Genomic DNA, 15,583 nt, shown 5'->3' with positions numbered 1-15,583 from the left:
ATAGGCCTGGGACCGGTTTTCTCATCTAAAATTATGGCTTTATATCATTCCCCGACTGCTCACCTTAAGATTAATGGCACTCTGTCGAGATCCTTCTCCATCCAAAACGGGACCCGGCAGGGATGCCCCTTGTCACCGTTACTGTATGTCTTAGTTATGGAACACTTGTTGTCGGCCATCCGGGCTAACTCAGACATACAGGGAATCAGGATCGCCAATCGGGAGCATAAGTGCGCTGCCTTCGCCGACGATCTCCTTGTGTATCTGTGTAATCCCATCACATCCCTCCCGTCCTTAATGATGGTGCTAAACCATTTTAGCAAGTGGTCCAATTTTAAAATTAATTTCGATAAATCAGAGGCCCTAAATATCTTTTTACCCCAAGCAACTGTGAATGTAATAAAACCAAACTTCCCCTTCAGGTGGCCACCCCATGGTAATATTGGATATTTGGGCATCAAGATCCCTTCTGACCTGTCCAGGCTCTTTCAATTAAACTACCAAAGCTTTCTGTCACGGCTCGAGGGGGATGTGGCTCTGTGGCATAGGGGCACTCTTTCATGGTTTGGCAGGATCAGCGCACTCAGGATGATGGCGCATATTCGGTCGACTTGTTTGGTCTGGAAGGCGTGCCCGTATAGGGAGTAGCGTCTTAACTAGGACTAAGGGTGCGGGAGGAACGGGACTGCCTGACTGTAGAAGGTACTACCTGGCAGCCGCTCACGCCAGGGTCCTGGACCTTTTGCATAATTCTAGTTCTAAGCTTTGGGTTTGCCTGGCACAAGATATGTGCCCCTTATCATTACCGACCCTGCCTTGGACCTGGCCGCTCCTCACCAAACATAAGATTGAGATGTCCTATAGCACTAAACAAACATTGAAAATGGTTCACTCTGTGTCATCGTGCAATCTCATGATCCAGCCTAGAGGGCCCTTTATGCCACTAACTGATAACCCGGAGTTTTTACCGGGAGCGTCATCCAACAATTTTCTGGGAAGCACGAAATTGAATCCTTTGAGACTAAATTGGGTGGCCCCGGGGGGGTCCCTCCTCCCACTACGGGAGATGGTAGAGAGCCGTAATTTCAAACTACGATTCCATTTTGAATATGCCCAACTCAAACACTTCTTGACCTCACAAGACTCTGTCGTGGCCCACCCCTCGCCCCAAACTCCCTTTGAAAACCTTTGCACTGGGTCCTCTGATAAGCGCCACGCAATATCAAGGGTGTACAAGATTATGATGAGTGCAGTAGAGGTGTCGCCTCCTCGCTTCTGTAAAGCATGGGAGTCAGAGCTTAATCAAACGATTCCCGAGAATCAATGGGAGCGTTGTTTCCGCCTGACCCACAGGTCTGTGGTTGCCACTAGGATGCAAGAAACCAGCTATAAAATACTTTCCAGGTGGTACAGGGTCCCGGTGTCCCTTCATGCATGGTGCCCCGAAATACCTGACACTTGCTGGCGATGTGGAGCCCAAGGAGGCACCATTTCTCACATCTGGTGGCACTGCCCGAGCCTGTCGGTCTTTTGGAACAAAGTACTGGCAGCCATACAGGGGGCCACAGGGATCGTAGTCCCCAGTCGCCCGGAGGCAGTTTTACTGTATATCTTTAACGTATCGGAAAGGGAAATCTATCTTGGGCCACCTTCTTCAGGCCGCCAAGACAGTGATCCCTCGGCGCTGGAAAGAATCTAACCCTCCGACATTGGATGAGTGGGTAACTGAGGTAAATGTGATTCACCGCATGGAAATGGTGATGGCCCAGTCACGAGGGCAGCCGGTGGAGACAGCCACTAAATGGTTCCAGTGGGAATCTTTCCTATCTAGTAAAAAATTTCTTGAACTAATTTAATCTCCGGAATGGGGGCACTCTGGCTTTTTCTCTTTCAGACAGCTTACGCCACTCTTTCGACAAATCTTAGCACAACAGACATTGTATCAGTCCCGGTCGCTTCATTCTGCTCTCATTCTGCTTTCTATCTCTCCTCTCCTTCTTATGAATTACCCCTCCTTCTCTGGATTCTATGACTTTCACTTGCCTTAACCTCTTCTTCTTGTTTTATCATTATCTAAGGTTTTAAATGATTATCTATGTACCATTTCTGCCATCCATAGAATATTACGAAGCCTGCGAAGGCTTGGTGTCGCATTGACTTTTGATTTGCATCATTTGATACAGCATGGATGTGTGTACTAATATTGTATTCCTTTGAAAAATCAATAAAATCTTAAATTGTAAATATTTTAGTTTGGTGGGCAGTGACAGCCGGGGAGATAGACTGAAGGAGAGGTGAGGTTATAGGGTCATTGGAGCAGGTATGAGGGCAAGAGGAAGTGAGGCGCGTAGTAACGTCTTCAAAAAACAGGTTTAAAGGTAGAAAGTGGGCTTGAGGTGGGGGAGGGAGGGAGATAGAAGCTCTGAGGGGATTGTACGGACAGCTATAGATGATATTTTCTAAAAAATAAATGGCCAGATCTTCAGCACTGAGGTTGGTGACTAGGGCCTGAATTACAGGACACAGGAGGGAATGGAAAGTTTCGAAGAGTCATTTTGGATTCTCCTCTAGTCATGTGATGAGGGTGATGAAGTAAATTTGTTTGGTCAGATGGAGAGCAACTAAAAGTTAGTGTTATGCTCATGGGGCGAGCACTGTATTAGTGGGTCCACTGGACCTAATGTAGTATTTACTTGCCTGGGGGAGCGAACTGGACAGGCCGCCGAGTCTTCACTACTGCCACCAGAGGTGGCAGCAGATACAAACGCTGACAAGCAGCCAGCAGAGTGCAGCCCCAGGGAATCTGCAGTACCTCGGCAGCTGGCGCGACGGATACAACACAGACTTCGGTTGTAGCGAGTCGTGAATTTGTCTGGTATGTATGGATGGACGACGGATGTCAGCCGCCGGTGAGGATACTTGCGGCATCTGGTATCGTAGCAGACAGCTAACGTAGATGGTCGTAGCAGCAGCAGATTAGGAGTGCACTGAAACAAACGCACAAATCAGCAGCAGAATGTAGCACAATAGTAGCAGGAACAACAGCAGCACTAGGGATCTGAGAACTAGCATAGTAACTAACTTGTTGTCCAGATACCTCACTTAAGAGGAAGGTGCCTTAAATACTTGAAACCTCTGAGCTGACCTGAGAGGAACTTCCAGCTCAGGGTGCACTGGCTCTTTAGGAAAAGAGGTGTGGTGGAACATGCCCTACGGACATTCTCAGGAGGCCTGTGAGGTGTGTGCAGACCCCGGGAGGCAGTAGCATTACCTGGGGATGAGGTAGCCATTACAGGACAGCCAAGCAGGTGAGAGAACCAATGTCCAGAGGGAAGGGGAGGAGGACAGCACAGGGACGCCAGTATGGGCGTTACAGTTAGGAGCATGAACTTATAGTGGAAGTCTTCTGCTAAAAGTGATTTTGTCCACTGATGCTCCCCACACCTTAAGCAAGGCTGAAGAAAACGAGATTGCAGGGTGTGCCAGGGTTGTGGTTGTCTGTGTTGTTGGGATGTTCTGCGTGTAGCAAGTGCTTCTACATCCAGGGCTCTTTGCAATCATATCTTATTATAATGTGACAATGAGGAGTCTGGACAGAAGAGGGAGATTTAAGCTAAAGATGACTGTAGATGGTTCATTAGCACTGGGTATTGATGGCACATAGATTTCTATATGTGTGGCAAGTCGGGGCATCCTGAGCTGGGAGACAGTTTTTAACAGAGAGAGCGCAGAGATCGTAACATACTAAACTGAGCAGAGCTGGGAATAAAATACAAAATGCACATTGATGATTACTTTTTATTTGCCTTTTTGATGTTATCTTTTAGTAACTCCATACTGTTGTTATTCTCATTTAGAAAGGGTCTTTGAACAAATTTTCAAAGCCAACTGTACACACAGTGTATAAATGGCTGCAAAGCAGAATAAAACTTTTTTTTTTTGTCTGTTGTAGAGATGTAAGTAATCAAACTATTTAGTACCTAAAAACTCAATTATTCTTAAGTCCAAGTGGGTGATATTAGAGAGTTTTCACTGGGGGTGGGTATTTCTTCCACATGTATGAAGTTGACAGTTGTAAGAAGGCAGCAACACTCAAGGGAAGAAGAACACGCCCACCCCCACCATACCTTTGCTACAGGCTGTCTCCTATGTAAGATGTAATGACAACTTGATCTCACTGCACAGCGATTGCAAGTTGTCATGAGCACAACAGAAACTTTTGAGCTCTCATCTCTGAACAATAAGTATGGAGGATGGGCAGTACAGTTAAGCTGGCAAAACTTTAAAAGGAGAATGGATAGAAGGGTTTGTAATATGACACAGCTAAACTCAGCTGTGCTTCCCTTTCTTAAAAGGACTGTCAGGAAATGAACGTTTAAAAGGTGTCAGTAATGACACTCAAGTCTGCAATCAGGACGAGGGGTAGGCAGGGTAGACCCCTGCCTTAAGCCTTACCTCCTGCCTTCCTGAAGGGGTGCATTTCTGGTGAAAAAAAACAAAACCCTGCCTGACATTGCTGAATGCCTGCAGCCGCCCATCACCTTCTTCCCGCCTCAGGCATTCAGCACAGTGATGGCTGCAGGCACTAAGGGGAGCAGTGTCAGTCACTGACACCGCTAACCCCTGCCTGAACCCTGCGGCAGTCGCTCCTTCCCTACACTCAGCGCCGACTGGACAGGAGCAGAGGGGTTATAATCATCTCCCTACTCTATGGGTAACTACGATGCATGCATTGGACGTCCGAGAGCTCAATGTAGTGACATCAGAGCGCTGTCCAGGGCCCACTGCTGAACCAGGTGGAAGAGTTGTGTGAGTAATTTTATGTCTAACAAGATTTGGTATATTTGTAAAACAATTTCCACATTCTAAACATGAATATAGTTTCATCCCTTTGTGAGTTTGTTGATGTTTAACAAGACCTGATTTCCTTGTAAAACATTTCCCACATTCTGAACATGCATGTGGCTTCTCACTTGTGTGAGTTCTCTTATGCACAACAAGACTTGATTTCCTTGTAAAACATTTTCCACATTCTGAACATGCATGTGGCTTCTCCCCTGTGTGAATTTTCATATGCAAAACAAGATTTGATTTCTGTTTAAAACTTTTCCCGCATTCGGAACATAAATATGGCTCTTCCCCTGTGTGTGTTCTTTGATGATTCACAAGAGTTTCTTTTAAGGGAAAACATTTCCCACATTCTGAACATGAATACAGCTTCTCCCCTGTGTGACTTTTGTGATGTCTATCAAGATGTGCTTTAATTCTAAAACATTTTCCACATTCAGAACATGAATATGGCTTCTCCCCTGTGTGAATTCTTTTATGGATAAAACAAACTGATCTGTGTTTAAAACATTTTCCACATTCAGAACATGAATATGGCTTCTCCTCTGTGTGAATTCTCTTATGGACACAATAAACTGAACTGTGTTTAAAATGTTTCCCACATTCTGGACACGAATATGGCTTTTCCCTTGTATGCAGTCTCTCATGTTCTACAAGCTTTGATTTCTGACTAAACTTTTTCCCACACTTTGAACATAAATATCTTTTTTCCTTTGTGTCAATTTTTTCATACTTTAAAGAAAAGCTTTTTCCATATTCTGAACATGAAAGTGGCTTATTTTCTGCGAGATCATTTTGGTTTTGAACACTTCTTTTGTGATGCTTCATTTTCGTACTAGTCTGCGATGAATAAGACGATTGGACCTGTTTAACAGGATCAGATGATAGATCTTTGCTGTGAAAGGATGATGATATATCTGGAATAATGGAATAGACTTCTATTGTATCTTGCGTGATATCTTCAATTTTTAAATCCAATGACCTTGATATCAGAGGTCCCTGTGATCTCCTGTCACCATCTGCCAAGAGTAAAGCCAATTATTATTTTCAAATAAAATAACCTTAAAATACATAATTTTACAACATTTCTATATTTAATGTCCAGAGAAATTAGAAGCTGTTTACCAAAATTACATTTTTCAATCTGACAATATACCGGAGATTGAGAACCACTAGATCCTGATGTTAGGCCACTACAATTTTCCCATTTTATATTGAAGCCAGCATCTTCAGAAGTTCATGCTTAACTGTATTTGTCACAGTAATTTGTATTGAAATTAAAATTAAAGAATCACAAAGGGACTCATAAGTGCTATTATGTGATGTATGTCTGACAATCTCAGTGACAGTTACAAGTCCTTCAGTGCAAAAGAGAGGACTACGTCCAAAGAAGCCATGATTTTTCAGAAAGTGTAAGGCGGGCTTTGCACACTACGACATCGCAGGTGCGATGTCGGTGGGGTCAAATCGAAAGTGACGCACTTCCGGCGTCGCAGTCGATATTGTAGTGTGCAAATCCTTTTTGATACGATTAACGAGCGCAAAAGCGTCGTTATAGTATGATCGATGTAGGGTCCGACATTTCCATAATGCCGGTGCAGCGACAGGTATGATGTAGTTCCTCGTTCCTGCGGCAGCACACATCGCTGTGTGTGAAGCCGAAGGAGCGAGGAACATCTCCTACCTGCGTCCCGGCTGCAATGCGGAAGGAAGGAGGTGGCAGGATGTTTACATCCTGCTCATCTCTGCCCCTCCGCTGCTATTGGCCACCTGCCATCGCTGTGACGCTGCATGACCCGCCCCTTTAGGAAGGAGGCGGGTCGCCGGCCAGAGCGACGTCGCAGGGCAGGTATGTGCATGTGAAGCTGGCGTAGCAATAATGTTCGCTACGCCAGCAATCACAACATATCGCTGCTGCAATGGGGGCGGGGACTATCGCGCTCGACATCGCAGCATCGGCTTGCGATGTCGCAGCGTGCAAAGTACCCCTAAGACTGGGTTAGCAATTATTTTCCTTAACCCCTCCCCATAGAACTAAGTGTTCACAGTTCTGAGCAGACCAAATTTTTTAAATTTGATTTAATGTGGTAATACGTTTGGAATGTTTCTACATATCTCAATGATTCCGAGTATTTTTTTGGAACACATTGTATTTTATTTTAGTGGTAAATTTGGATCGATATAATTTGCAATTACATATTAAAATATTAGGACTTCGGAATGCTTCTTCATATCCCAGATCTTCGGAGACACATTGTACGTTATGTTAATGATAAATTTAAATTGCGAAAAATTGTGTTAACCGTTTAACGATTAAGGACAGACAGGTGTCAGTTCCCGCATCAGGACATGCTATATTTATCATGTGTTAAAACGATCATTGTGGGAAAATAACAGTGGTCACTAACAGCTGACTGGCACAGCCAGAAATGCGGGGACCCATTTCAGCAGTCCCCACTCTGTTATTGCTGTAGTCGGTCATACAAACATCAGCACTTCTTTGCATGATCACTGCCAGAGCTCGGCTCAGCTGACAGCCAAGCTCCTGCAGTAACACCCAGAGCTGCTGTGCGACACTCCTGGCTGATCAATCCTCTAGATGCGATGATCGACAGCAATTATGGCATTAAAGGTACCGTCACAAATAACGAGATCGCTAGCGAGATCGCAGCTGAGTCACGGTTTCTGTGACGCAGTAGCGATCCCGTTAGTGATCTTGTTATGTGTGACATCTACCAGTGATCAGGCCCCTGCTGTGAGATATCTAGTCGTTGCAGAATGGTCTAGGCCATTTTCTTCAAATGCGATGTCCTGCTGGGCAGGACACATCGCTGTGTTTGACACTGTGTGACAGGGTCACAGTGACTGCTGAGATTGTTATACAGGTCGCTACTGTGACCTGTATTGTTCCTGCATCGCTGGTAAGATCTGACTGTGTGACATCTCACCTGCGACCTCCCAGCGACTAAAGGCCCCTTCACACACAGAGATAAATCTTTAGCAGATCTGTGGTTGCAGTGAAATCATGGACATATTGTTCCAATTGTACACAGCCAGAAGCCTGGCACTGATTGTCCACAATTTCACTGCAACCACAGATCTGCCGCAGATTTATCTCTGTGTGTGACAGGGCCTTTACCTGCGATCCCTATCAGGTCGCATCGTTTTCGGGATCGCTGGTAAGTCGTTGTGTGTGACTGGGCCTTTTAGACTGGAGTCACACTAGTGTGTGGCATCCAATGCGATATGCTAATGACCCCCGACTCCCGCTCTGCTGCAAGCGTGAGTAGAGTGTCCTACAATTGTGGAAGAGAGGGAGAGAGTAATCTCGCCATCTCCTCCATTGTCAGCCTTTGTGTATATCGCATTGCACTTGGATGTCATCCTAGTGCAGTCCGATGTTTCACTCCCACCCATAGACTTGTATGGGTGCGAGTGATGAGAGACTTGCAGACAATCGCAGCATGCTGCGATTTTTTCCTCAGTCCAATTAGGGCTAAGTAAAAACTCACAAATGTGAGCTGCAGCATTGTTTTACATGGGGCCGAGTGCAATGCGAGATTTTCTCGCACTGCATTTGTGTGAGTAATACGCCAGTGTGACTCTACCCTTTGAAGGTTATGGGAGGGATGGGGCTCCCTCTCTCACCTTCATCAGCACCCCCTCAACCAAATCATGGGTAACTGATGGTTGTCATAGCACCTCGGAAGTCAAACAATGACCTGCTGGTGTGCTAGGTATGGTGGCCTGTTAGACTTAAGGGTGCTTTTCACGCTGCGACATCGCTAACGATATATTAGGTGGCCTGCGACTGGAACACGGGGGCATCCGCTACGTCTTGAGGAAAGAAGGTTTAATCATAATCACAGACGAGGATTCTTTACTGTACGAGCAGTGAGATTATGGAACTCTCTGCCGCATGATGTTGTAATGAGTGTTTCACTGCTAACATTTAAGCAGAGCCTGGACGCCTTTCTTGAAAAATGTAATATTACCAGTTATGTATATTAGATTTTATGACAGGGTGTTGATCCAGGGAACTAGTCTGATTGCCGGATGTGGAGTCAGGAAGGAAATTTTTTCCCCATTGGAACTTGTTTGTCACATTGGGTTTTTTTTTGTTTTTTTTTTTGCCTTCCTCTGGATCAACATGTTAGGCTACGGGTTGAACTAGATGGACTTAGAGTCTCCCTTCAACCTTAAAAACTATGATACTATGATATTGTCGGGGTCACGGTGTTTGTGATGCACATCCGGCGTCGTTAGCGACATCGCAGCGTGTGACAGCTCGGAGCGGTGATCAACGATCGCAAAAACGTCAAAAATTGTTGATCGTTGACACATCGCTCCTTTTCAGGGACACTGGAGCAGGTCCAGGCACTCGGAGAGGGTCAGGTTACAGGAACGAGGTATCACTTAGTACTCCACAGCGATAGGCTGGGAACACATCAGGAACTTAGCTGGTAATTCCCAGTGATAGCCTGGGAACACATCATAAATGCGTGCGCTGCCCTTTCAAGAAGCAGGAAACACATGCGTGCACAAACTAAGCAAGCAACCAGGAAACCCACGTGGTGTGTGGGCCCTAGAAGCCAGCAGACGCTGGATGAACAGCTGAGCGGTGAGGTTAGGTTGTGCTGTAGATAGCTGCCAGATACCAATCCAGGGCAATCATCGGATTCCTAGAAGCTAACACTTAACGGAGATCAGCTATGTAGAGTGGAGCCTAAGCCGGAACAGGATCTGGATAACTGGCAGGGTAGAAGCTGGTTCAGGTAAAGACAACACTGAATTAGGAATGGGTTTACGTTCAGGCAGAACTTAAGTTCATGCATTATGACGCCTTATATAGACAGGTGTGTGCCTTTTCAAATCATGTCCTATCAATTTAATTAAACACAGCTGGACTCCAATGAAGGAGTAGAACCATCTCAAGGAGGATCACAAGGAAATAGACAGCATATGAATTAAATATGAGTGTCTGAGCAAAGGGTATGACTACTTATGACCATGTTATATTTCAGTCTTTCCTGTTTAATAAATTTGTAAAAAGTTCTACATTTGTTTTTTTCTGTCAAGATGGGGTGCAGAGTGTACATTAACCCTTTCACGACCGGCCGATTTTTCGCTTTCCGTTTTTTTTTTTCGCCATTCTTTTTCTGAGAGACGTAACTTTTTTATTTTTCAGTCAATATGGTCATGTGAGGGCTCATTTTTTGCGGAACGAGCTGTACTTTTAAATGAAACCATCAGTTTTACCATATTGTGTACTAGAAAATGGCAAAAAAATTCCAAATGCTGAAAAATTGCAAAAAAAGTGCGATAGCACTATGGTTTTTGAGATATTTTATTCACTGTGTTCACTATATGGTAAAACTGATGTGTGGGTGTGATGCCTCAGGTCAGTGCGAGTTCGTAGACACCAAACATGTATAGGTTTACTTTTATATAAGGGGTTAAAAAAAAATCGGAAGTTTGTCCGAAAAAAGTGGCGCACGTTTTACGCCATATTCCGTGACCCGTAGCGTTCTCATTTTTCGGGATCTTAGGCTCAATGACGGCTTATTTTTTGCGTCTCGAGCTGACGTTTTTAACGGTACCATTTTTGCGCTGATGCTACGTTTTGATCGCCTCTTATTGCATTTTGCGCAAAAGTTGTGGCGACAAAAAAACGTCGTTTTGGCGTTTGGAATTTTTTTGCCGCTACGCCGTTTACTGATCAGATTAATTGATTTTATATTTTGATAGATCGGGCGTTTCTGAACGCGGCGATACCAAATGTGTGTATATTTTTTATTTTTTTAACCCTTTAATTTTTAATGGGGCGAATGGGGGGTGATTTGAACTTTTAGGTTTTTTTGTTTTTTTTTAATTTTTTAAAACTTATTTTTTTACTTTTTTTTTTTATTTTACTAGTCCCCCTAGGGGGCTATTGCGATCAGCATTCCGATCGCTCTGCAGTATCTGCTGATCACAGCTGGAAGGCTGTAAACAGCAGATACGCTGTCTTTCTCTTTTGCTGTGCCCCGGGCACAGCGAAAGTGAAACCAATTCATGTGTAGTACAGGAGTCATCACATGACCCTGTACTACCATGACAACTATCGGGAGTCACGTGATCGCGTCACGTGACTTCCGGTTTCGGCGGTAAGTAAAACTTTACCGCGATTGCGCTTATAATGGCGCTGTCATGTATTGACAGCGCCATTATAAGGGGTTAATCGGCACGAGCAGATAACGATTCTGCTCGTGCCTAGCAGGCACACATCTCAGCTGTGAAAATCAGCTGAGATGTGTGCCGATCGCGGCATGCTGCCGCCGGAGGACCGCGGGCAGTAAGATTATGTCATTTAGGACGTAATTTTACGGCCCGCGGTCGTTAAGGGGTTAATGAGAAAAAATGAACTTTTTTGAATTTTCCAAATGGCTGCAATGAAACAAAGAGTGAAAAAGGGGTCTGAATACTTTCTGTACTACCTGTAAATCTAGTATTGCTGCAATCGCACCAACCCGAAGCATAAACGTGTCTAATCACTTACACTGCATGGTGAATGGCATAAAAAATGAATAAAAGAAAGTCTTGACCTGCTGTAGATTTTAGTTCCCAAAGATCTCTGTGAGGCTCAGCTCACATTTATCCTGCACTCTACGCTAAGTGCTTACACCAGGGTTTCCATGTAAATCTCTGAAATATGTGATTCAGCTAGAAACTGCGATGGAACAGTCACTATAATGAGACAGAGGGAGGAATTTTGGATTTTCCTTGGCCTATGATCCAGTAGTGTCCACCTTTAAGTAGTGCATAAAAGTGCCTTTGACTATCTCTTTTGTGCACAAAATAGGGAACTCAAGCATTTTTCCTGAAGATTTCCAGGAAAAGCGCTCAAATTCCCCATCGACTTCCATTATACTCGGGTACTGAAGTCGCGCCCATCTGAGCATCCAACTGCTTTTTTACGAGTACCGAGCACTCATGCATGGTAGTGATCCCTCATCACTAATTATGAGCTATAGTAGCATCATAATTACATCTATTTATGAATAGTATTTTGTTTGAAGTGGAAAGATACACAAAAAAAAAATTGGCAAACAACTGTATACAACTAAAGTAAAATTATAGCAGTCCGTGAATAAAATTAAGTTGTTTATTCTCTGCATTTAGTGGTTACTACTCACCTGGGTAGCCATATGTAGGAATCTCCTCTTTACACCACTCATCACCCCTCACATATGTCCCTGCAGTATTAATATGGGTCAGATCTTCACCCTGAAACAAATATTGTAAAAGTCACAGACAGATGGAGAAGTCACATCTATGATCAGCTCTAATCCTGCCATCTCCACCGCTCTCATTACACAAGTATAACACATGTAATACTGGTGGATAAAACAAGACTGAGCACAAGACCTTCACAGCCGTCTACACATCATAGGGAGATTTCATGACACCTTCTCTCCATCTACCTGATGATCCTGAGGAACATCGAGATCTTCTTGTTTACAGTCCTGTGGAAAAAGAGGACGGGGACATCTCTCTGGTGTTGTCCTCTTACTGGATAAAACTGGAGGAAACACATACAGGAACTGAATTCATTCCTTACATACAGATAATTATAGGCCATGTGTATTTAGTCCTGTCTATTACCTGGTGATGTGAGGGGCTGGGGATCCTCCATCATGACGTCCTTGTACAGATCTTTGTGTCCTTCTAAATACTCCCACTCTTCCATGGAGAAATAGACGGTGACGTCCTGACACCTTATAGGAACCTGACACATACAATGATACCGTCATCCCCCGATCCCTTCATAGCGTTACTGTATAATGTCCCAGCATTCCCAGCAGTGTCACCTCTCCAGTCAGCAGCTCAATCATCTTGTAGGTGAGTTCTAGGATCTTCTGGCCATTGATGTCCTCATGTATCGGGGGGTGAGGTGGATGCCCCGTGATTCGGCTCAGGGGTCTTCCCCATCCCTCAGACACAGGGGCCTGACAGCGCTCACTAGAGGTCTTCTTCACTACTGTGTAATCCTGGTTATGGAGAGACACAGTAATAAATCTCACTACAGACATTTCCAGAGTCCTCACCTCTCCAGTCCTGTCCATCTGTTATTCCCATAGATAAGAATGATGTAATGTGACGTCATCAGAATCTCTCACCTCTCCAGTAAGCCGGAAGAGGATCTCTAGGGTGAGGTGTATTATCCTCTCCACCATCTTGTCCCTGTCCATATCCATCCTTAATGGGTCAACCAGGAATCAGTCAATGGAATCCCATGTAATAAGACAATTACTGCAGATAAGAGTAATCATGTAGATCAGGGGTGCACAACATTTTTTGGTCCAAGGGTGACATTGCCATACTGAACTAATCACAAGGGCCACAAAAAATAATCTAAAAGGGTAACTACATGATAACATCATCAGAACCACTATAAGCACATTAACCCCTTCACCCCGGGCAATTTTGCAGTTTTTGTATTTTCCTCCCAGTCTTATTTATTTTTCAGTCAATATAGCCATATTAGGGCTTGATTTTTGCAGGATGAGTTGTACTTTCGAAAGAAACCATTCATTCTGCCCCATACTGTACTGAATAACAGGGAAAAAAAGGCCAAGTGTGGTGAAATTGCTAAAAAAAAAGTGCAATTGCACAAATGTTTTTTTTTTTTCATTTACCGTGTTCACTATTTTGAAAAACTGATCTAGTATTATGATTCCCCAAATCAGTATTAAATTGTAGATACCAAGCATGTTTAATTTTACTTATATCTAGGTGGTAAAAAAAAATTCAGAAGTTTGTTAAAAAAAAAATAGATCTTTTGTTGCTATGTTCCAAAACCCGTTGTTATTACATTGTAATGCAATGTTGCAGTGACCAATAAACAGTAATTTTGGCATTTGGAATTTTTTTTTCTCCCTAAGCCGTATACTGATCGGATTAATTGATTTTATATTTTGATAGATCATGCATTTCTGAAAGTGGCGAAACCAAATGTGTGTATTTTTTTTCATTATTATTGTTTTATTTTCAATGGGGCAAAAAGAAGATTTTTGTGTACTCACCAATCTCTGTCTCAGAGCCCTCATTGTGGGAGACAGGACCATGGGTATATGCTTCTGGGTCTAGGAGGCTGACACTAGGCAAACAAAAAGGTTAGCTCCCACCAGCAATGTATATCCACCCGCTGACAGGAACGCAATTAAGATTAGTGGACTAGCAGTAGTTTAATAGAAAAGGCACAAACCTAGGGAGGAAGCTGTGTTCTCCCATGAGGGCTCCGAGAAAGAGATTTTACTGAGTACACAAAAATCTTTTTTTCTCTCTCGTCTCATTGGGGGGGACACAAAACCATGGGAAGACCCTTGCTCGGATCAACTGGAATAACAAACAAAGACTCAGCCTGCACAAACCGGCGAGTTCTCAGGCGTGAGATTTTGCCCTGCGATGTGGATGAAGCGGGTGACGTCATCCACATCGCAGGGCAAAATATTGCGCCAGAGCAGTGAACTCGCCGGTTATTGCAGGCGAACCTATATTTTTGGCTCTGCTTGAGCTGGGATTATGTCTGCGCTGAGGAAATCCTGGGAAAAGGGGCGTGCCCGCACCAAAAAAGGGGGCATGGCCAAGCAAAAGCCTAAAACTGGGGCCTTGCGTTACTAAGCGGACCAGAGAAGAAGCCCCCGCCGCCAGGAGTGGAGGGACACACAGCGCTTATCTTGGCTGTGTATCAAAATAAGAGGAACCGCATGTGGCTTTTTTTATTATTTAATTATATAATTAAAAAACTGGAGTGTGGTCCCCCCAGTTTTGATACCCAGCCATGATAAAGCCAGACAGCTGGGGGCTGGTATTCTAAGACTGGTTATTAGCCTGCTCCCAGCCTAAAAGTAGCAACCTGCAGCTGCTCAGGATTGTCGCATACATTAGATGCGACAAGCTTGGCACTTTATCCAGTTCTTTAAAATTCCCCGTGTGCGGTGACAATCGGGTTTATGAGGGGTTAATAACGGCGCAGAACTGTCATCAAGCCCAAAATTAATGATGGGTAGGGGTCTATGTGACCCTCCCATCACTAATCCTATCAGTAAAAAGAAATAAACACAAACACAGAAAAAAATCCTTTATTTGGAATAAAATACAAAAAACACCCTCTTTCACCACTTTATTAACCCCAAAACACCCCTGCAGGTCCGACGTAATCCACACTAGGTCCCACGATGATCCTGGCTCTGCTACATCTCAGTCACAGCGAGCGGCTATAGAGCATGACTGCCTGCTGTGACTGCAGACAGAGACTGAGCCGCGACTACATTACTCAGGTGATTTGCGGTCACAGCTGGAGGTTCCCACCAGTGACTGCAAATAACCTGAGTGACGTGATCGCTCATCGCGGCTCAGTCTCTGTCTGCAGTCACAGTGGCATTCATGTACACTGTGAGAAAGCTGCTAATCAATGGTGGGTGCAGGGTAACAGAGCAGTTGACAATTAGTGATAATCTCCTGCTGATAAAACATTGATTTTATTGAAACCACAACACACAGCCCATTCATTGTCTGTGGTACTGATGGAAGTAGCATGGATTCAACTAATCACATGCGCTATCTGTGGGTCAGTATCGCGGTGCAAAAATAAAATATTTAGTGCAGGGCCCCCCATATTATGATATCCAGCACAAATAAAGCATACAGCTACAGGCTGCAGCCCCCAGCTGTCCACCTATCTTGGCTCTGT

General features: G+C 44.3%; 1 protein-coding gene across 1 annotated transcript in view; it reads right to left on the bottom strand.

The window, feature by feature from the left end:
• Positions 1-3,810: 3,810 nt before the first annotated feature.
• Positions 3,811-15,583, bottom strand: part of LOC142312929 (uncharacterized) — a 52,090-nt gene continuing 40,317 nt past the window's right edge. The window contains exons 9-13 of the mRNA XM_075351917.1: positions 12,699-12,917; positions 12,493-12,616; positions 12,312-12,409; positions 12,024-12,114; positions 3,811-5,867 (exon numbers count right to left, since the gene is read on the bottom strand). Coding sequence (XP_075208032.1) covers positions 4,696-5,867; positions 12,024-12,114; positions 12,312-12,409; positions 12,493-12,616; positions 12,699-12,917 — 1,704 coding nt within the window. The 3' untranslated portion in view covers positions 3,811-4,695. The remainder of the gene's footprint in view (positions 5,868-12,023; positions 12,115-12,311; positions 12,410-12,492; positions 12,617-12,698; positions 12,918-15,583) is intronic.

Source organism: Anomaloglossus baeobatrachus, chromosome 5 (assembly GCF_048569485.1).
Source record: "Anomaloglossus baeobatrachus isolate aAnoBae1 chromosome 5, aAnoBae1.hap1, whole genome shotgun sequence".
NCBI lineage: Eukaryota > Metazoa > Chordata > Amphibia > Anura > Aromobatidae > Anomaloglossus > Anomaloglossus baeobatrachus.
This window is presented reverse-complemented; position numbering and strand designations above follow the sequence as displayed.